This window comes from Filicampus tigris, chromosome 2, assembly GCF_054856515.1.
Source record: "Filicampus tigris isolate MCC_2025a chromosome 2, RoL_Ftig_1.0, whole genome shotgun sequence".
Taxonomy (NCBI): domain Eukaryota; kingdom Metazoa; phylum Chordata; class Actinopteri; order Syngnathiformes; family Syngnathidae; genus Filicampus; species Filicampus tigris.
The window spans coordinates 7,991,980-7,998,322 of NC_141218.1; the positions used below are offsets into that span (position 1 = coordinate 7,991,980).

At 43.3% G+C, this 6,343-nt stretch overlaps 1 protein-coding gene and 1 non-coding gene across 2 annotated transcripts; both read left to right on the forward strand.

The window, feature by feature from the left end:
• The first annotated feature begins 1,611 nt into the window (after window positions 1–1,611).
• On the forward strand, window positions 1,612–4,927 carry rps4x (ribosomal protein S4 X-linked). The gene is made up of 7 exons (XM_086054435.1): window positions 1,612–1,687; window positions 2,284–2,361; window positions 2,435–2,615; window positions 3,299–3,396; window positions 3,468–3,639; window positions 3,712–3,869; window positions 4,773–4,927. Exons 1-7 carry the CDS (start codon window positions 1,685–1,687, stop codon window positions 4,872–4,874), a joined length of 792 nt encoding a protein of 263 aa, XP_085910561.1. The 5' UTR covers window positions 1,612–1,684; the 3' UTR covers window positions 4,875–4,927.
• Window positions 3,919–3,987, forward strand: LOC147151226 (small nucleolar RNA SNORD61). Its single transcript, XR_015085967.1, has one exon. It is a non-coding gene; the product is annotated as a small nucleolar RNA SNORD61 (small nucleolar RNA).
• Window positions 4,928–6,343: the final 1,416 nt, after the last annotated feature.

The following is a 6,343-nucleotide window of genomic DNA, read 5'->3' on the forward strand; positions in this document are numbered from 1 at the left end:
AGTCAACTCTTCACCTCCTGCTTGCAACCTATCACAGCTGTCTTTGGGCGGGAACGGCACGGCACCCTCTGAACTAGCCGCCAGCCAATTGCAGCACATCATGCGCGATGTCTGTTTTTTTCCAACAACATAAATCAAAGATGATTTTGAATGCGCTCACACTCTCCTCTTTTGTTTATTGGAAATTATGAAGATTCACATGAAAAAAAAGCTTGCCACCCAGACAAAGAAATCAATAAAATAATGATAGAACAGGTGTGATCATATTTGTCTTTTAATTCATCAAACAATTCTTGTACTGTATAGGTTCTTTCAGACTCACAAAAACGTCGATAAAAGTACAAAATCTGGAATGACCCATAATTTTAATGTTTGGCAGCTCACATCAGGGCAGAGCCATGGGTGGGCATGAGGTTCATGAAAAAATATATAGTTTTACATTTTTTGTAAATTAGGAAATGATTTGTGTTTGTTTTAATTGAATATTAAGAATGGCATAATGGTGGTTGTCTAAGGAAGATCTGAACTTTATATTATTCGGTTTTGTCATTTTATTTGAATATACGATGTGTCGGGACAGGAGGATTGTGCGAAGTGAGAGAAAACTTCAGGCCCACCCTGATTTTTCCAGGCCAAACCACTAGCCACGTTGTGACTCCGCCCCTGGCTCACAGGTAAACTTGACGTTCAGTTGACTGCTTCCAAATGTGAATAGATGCTGCCATCTACTGTTTTTTTGTGTACTTCATTTATGTAATACAACTACTGTCATATTATTTGTTTCATTTGAAACTAATTAGAGTCTAGACAAAAACAAGAAATCGACCAAGTTAAACAAAAGTAAGAACTAAAGCTGCAATAAATTACTCTACTTGGCAACGTTTATATGTCTAAATGTCTAAAAGGAGTTGAAGGGTGTAGAAAAAACGTCTCTAAATAATGTTTAACGTGTAATATATTACTACAAGGCGGCACGGTGGTGGCCTGGTTAGCACGTCCGCCTCACAGTTCAGAGGTCTTTGGGTTCGATCCCGGCCCCGGCCTCCTTGTGTGGAGTTTGCATGTTGTCTCCGTGCCGGGAACTCCGGTTTCCTCCCACATTCCAAAAACATGCATGATAAGTTGATTGGACTCTCTAAATTGCCCCTAGGTGTTATTGTGACTGTGGATGTTTATCTCTGTGTGCCCCGCGATTGGCTGGCAACCAATTCTGGGTGTCCCCCGCCTACGACCCTTGAGAGGATAAGCGGTATAGATGATGGATGGATATTACTACAAAATGTGGTTGTTCCCAATATAGTCAAAAACCAGCCATATAATGGGCCCGCATAAACACGTCATGTGTACGTGTACTTCAAAACCCAGTATATAAACCCTTATATATACACACAAACAATATTACATATACATAATGTACCTTGTATAACCCTCACAGTATATAACAGTATAAAACAGTATATAATTGTATAGTATACATACATACATACATACATACATACATACATACATACATACTGTTATTTTTCTAATTTATTTATTTGGGGGATTATTAATACATATCTAACTTGATGATTTGGAGCGAAATATTTCCGCTCTAAGCTTATTTGTCCCTCTCAGTGTTCCGTATGTGGCTTCATGACTCCATACCGGAAGTGAGTTGGTCCTTTCCCCTGCAGACCTCAACATGGTGGGTTCCTATCTTTCACAGTTCCTCTCTGAAATCATCGTTAAACATCCCTTTTCCGCTCTATATTTCCACAAACATTAAAAGATGAATTCCAAGTGTGACATCTTACAATGTTGTTAGGGTCTATATTTAAACTACGAGACAAATTAATCTTTGTGGATTTGAGCTTTTGATAGACGCTTTCTTTTCGGAGCGTTAGCCTCGCTGCTGCTATGCTAGCCAGAGAAGCCACAGTTGGTGTAGTCACCTACTGCGATTTTAATGCGGCCTGCATGTTTGTGTGGCAACCTACTAAATGAGTGTGATGTATGATTTGAGAATTGCGTTGTCGTGCTCGTGCACGCATTCGTTAGCCGGGCCAGGCCGCAGCCGGGATTGCTAACTGCTGTGCTCGTTAATGAATCTAAGCCGGCTAGGCGAGTAGAGCCACGCGTCTCGATGTAAATAATGATATAAATGGCTATACTTTATTTAGTGTGACTTAAGCAATATACAGATGCTTGATAACATATAAGGCGAAGCAAAACCTATTTTAATGTGTTTGTTCTTATGACATTTAATCGATTTGTTCACCGTCATTGCTCTTCGTCATCCAGGCCAGAGGACCGAAGAAGCACCTGAAGCGCGTCGCGACGCCGAAGCATTGGATGCTCGACAAGCTCACTGGAGTGTTTGTAAGTAATATTTCCCTTGTTAACGTTAACATCGATTTTAGTGTGGCTTCATGAAATGTGCTCTTTCTGTCAGGCTCCACGTCCTTCCACCGGTCCGCACAAACTGAGGGAGTGCCTTCCCCTCATCATTTTCCTGAGGAACCGCCTCAAGTACGCCCTGACCGGGGATGAGGTGAAGAAAATCTGCATGCAGAGGTTCATCAAGATTGACGGCAAGGTCCGCACTGATATCACCTACCCGACTGGATTCATGGGTGAGTCAGGCAGGCTTTAGATCAGGGGTGTCAGACTCAATTCATGTGGGGGCTACTGGAGACAGAATCCAGGTGTGTCTGGTTGGTATCAAGTATTCCATAAAAAAAATGAGTTAAAGTAATCAAAATGTAAAGTAATTCAATATTCTCAATCTTTATAGATGGCAGTTCAGAACATTAATTGTTTTTCAGAACTCGTCGCCCACCTTTCTCTCCTTGGCAGGTCTTGAAAAAGACATGACTATGACTAGGTGACACGATGTCTTATCCTTCCACTTCGTGTAATTTGAGAAGTACGTTTTGCTGAAAGATGTCATGACCCTGGTCCCGTCATAGCTCATAAATGATAAAAACAACAAAACAAAGCAGAAAAAAGGTGCCCAGGTCAACGAGTTAGCAAAAAAGGTGCAAAACGTTGATGTCAAGAAAGGGGTCGCAAAATATCATCCTGCTGCCCGCAAACAGCCCGTGGGCCGTCAATTTGACTGATGCATTAGATAAACTTTCAAGTTAGCTAAACCCCTGCTCAGCCCAACCCCACATTATGAAATCTGAAATAATTTCCTGTCTGTATGGAGTCTAAGGTCTCAAAATATTTTTCAATCTTTATTGCATGCTTGACGTTTGCCGTTTGGAATGTACAGATGTGTTTTTCCAACATCTGTGTTGTCTGTCGCTTGCAGATGTGATCAGCATCGAGAAGACGGGCGAGCACTTCCGTCTGATCTACGACGTGAAGGGCCGCTTCACTGTGCACCGCATCACCGCTGAGGAGGCCAAGGTAAGAAGCAGACGCGCCCGGCCATCTGTCCCTCTTCACATCTTTGTGACGCCACACTGTCGCTGCCGCAGTACAAGCTGTGCAAGGTGAAGAAGATTCTCATCGGCACCAAGGGGATCCCCCACCTGGTCACCCACGACGCCCGCACCATCCGCTACCCCGACCCTCTCATCAAGGCCAACGACACGGTGCGCATCGATCTGGAATCTGGCAAGATCACCGACTTCATCAAGTTTGACACCGGTAGGTTCTGGTGCATGCGGGACGCAGCCAACAGGACGGTCAGCTAAATCAGAGCCGCCCTCCCCCCCACAGGTAACCTGTGCATGGTGACCGGAGGCGCCAACTTGGGCAGGATCGGCGTCATCACCAACAGGGAGCGCCACCCCGGCTCCTTTGATGTGGTGCACGTCAAGGACAGCACTGGGAACAGCTTCGCCACCAGGCTGTCCAACATCTTTGTCATTGGCAAGGTGAGATGGTGGCGACGGCCCAAACGTTGATTTATACGCGTCACGTGGAGCAATGATGACTTTGTGCTTTGACAGCAATGAAAAAACATTCCTGAATCCTCTAAGAAGTTCTGAGCTCCTCAATTACGGTCAACCCCCGTTTATCACGGGCAATACCTTCAAGACACGCACACTATAGGTGAACATTTGTAATATAGAGCCTGAAACTGAGAAACATTTTTTCAAATAGATTAACTCCTCCCACATGCTTAAACGCGTTAAATCATGTTTTCCAAGTACTTCCGAGCACCTGTTCTTATGTGGCTTGTGCACTTTTCTTAGGAAGCAAAGTGAGCGTTCTTCAACCTGTTTTTATTTTTTTGTTGTCACACCCAGTAGACGTTTCCTCGTGATAAAAGGACATTTAAAAGAAGACAATTCAAGATTATACGTATACACAAATCTTCAAACAAACCATATCATTTTACGTCCACTATCTTAATGCTAATATACAATGTGAAACGTTTTAGATGGGCAAATTGAGATTATTAGCGTCAATGTCACACTAATTGTAAACCTTCAGACTCCTGCCACTTAAAACATATACCAAGCATTACAACAATTCTCACAGGAGCGTTTTCAGCTCTGTGGGAACAGCGACTATTACTGGAGGTTAGTAAGGAGACCATCACTGCCACTTGCTGTCCAGCAGAGGTCAGTGCTTCCTGGCATGTTGCGCCACAACGTAATAATACTTTAGTGAAATTCCGACACAAATACTGTGAAAACCGTTGCTGAAAAATCAGCAACATAGCGAAGTCGGCCACAACAAACAGTGATATGATGGGGGTTTACGGTAAATGGCAACTCTTCACGCCAGCGCACGCGCGTCATTTGAATGCTGAAAATATTCCTGGTCTCCAGGGCAACAAGCCGTGGGTGTCCTTGCCCAGAGGGAAGGGAATCCGCCTGACCATCGCCGAGGAGAGAGACAAGAGGCTGGCCGCCAAGCAAGGCAGCAGTTAAAATGGCCGACCACACCCCCTGGTTTTCACAATTAAAATGTTAGTTTCAAAACACTTATGGGATCTGCTTTTTTAAAATTTTTTTGATTATCCACCTTCCCACTCCTTGTCAACACACCCTCCTTCACCAAATGTCCTCATCCTCACCCGCTCTCTCCCCTCTCTGCATTCCAAGCTAGCGCTGTACCATATGTTCACTGCGGCGGGTGGCGGACACGTCCTTTTGGAGTCCCAACTACAATATTGTGCACAATGAATAGACGGGTTTGATGATTCGCAAGCAAGTCTACGTAGACATGAAACAAGCATGTCCACTGAAGTAGCAACAAATGTGAAGCGCTCACATCCGTTTTTCCACTCTTAAGACACGTACAAGTGCAAGTTGTGTGACTAAAGCAGGGCATCCGCTCCTGAGGGAGTAGTAGTAGTAAGAAAATTAGGAACAAACAACTAGCAGTATTCTCACACCATTTCTTTAAGGAATGGGAAAGAAATCCGATTTTCATTTCATTTGAATTACAAATGGTAAAATCCATAACAGTAAATTGGAACTAGCAACTGCTAAAAATTTCAGACATTGAACACCTCAGGAAATGTACTTGAAGGTCATGTTATATTTAAATCATAAAATAGAACTTATTTCTGTGAATGCATTAAAGATCAAGAATACTGTCAAGTTAAACATTTGGTCATTGAAAAGACGGCAACAAAAATAAAAGATGTGCTTCCTGCACCCCCACTTGGGTGACAGGCTACTGACATTTTCTCAACTTGAATTTTACACTATTAGATCACCATATATGGTTTTATTTGTCAATATTCCCGTGTCCAACTCGTTAATGCAACCAGACAGTGTTGAACATAATTTCCCTCATAAAAGGTTTATAATTGCTCATCAATGCTACAAGATGCCTGCAAAGTAGTGGCTGAAACTCCTCAACTTCAACATAGTTCCCTCGTGCCAAAGCAATACTTAAAGTCTGAGCTAAAAATTCAATTATATATTTTTTTGTATCCAAATGGACTCGCAAGCGGCACGGGAAAACAACTCAAAGCCTTCCAGTTCTTGGTGTAGATTTTCTCTTATGCATGGACTGCAAAGTTCTTGTCAAACAAGGCAGTCACCTCTATGGAATCTTCATCAAAGAATGCGTGTAACTCTCGCCATTCAAGAACAGAACTGAAGTAGGTTACCACTCCGATACGACTTTCCATCACAAGCGCTTGATGTTGATGTTGAAATACTTGACTTGCGACGCCTCCTCTGCACAACAGACCTCTGCTGGAACAAAAACATTGAGGTGGGCTCATTTCATGTCTGGGAGGGGTTGCTGAAGGGGGCCCAAGGGGTACGCTGACGACCAGATGTGGGGATTTTGAAGGAGGGCTTTTTTTTGGGGAGGGGGGGGCGATCTGGGTGCTTTCCTGCAGAAATATGCGAATGTTGACACAATCCACATCTTTGCTTCG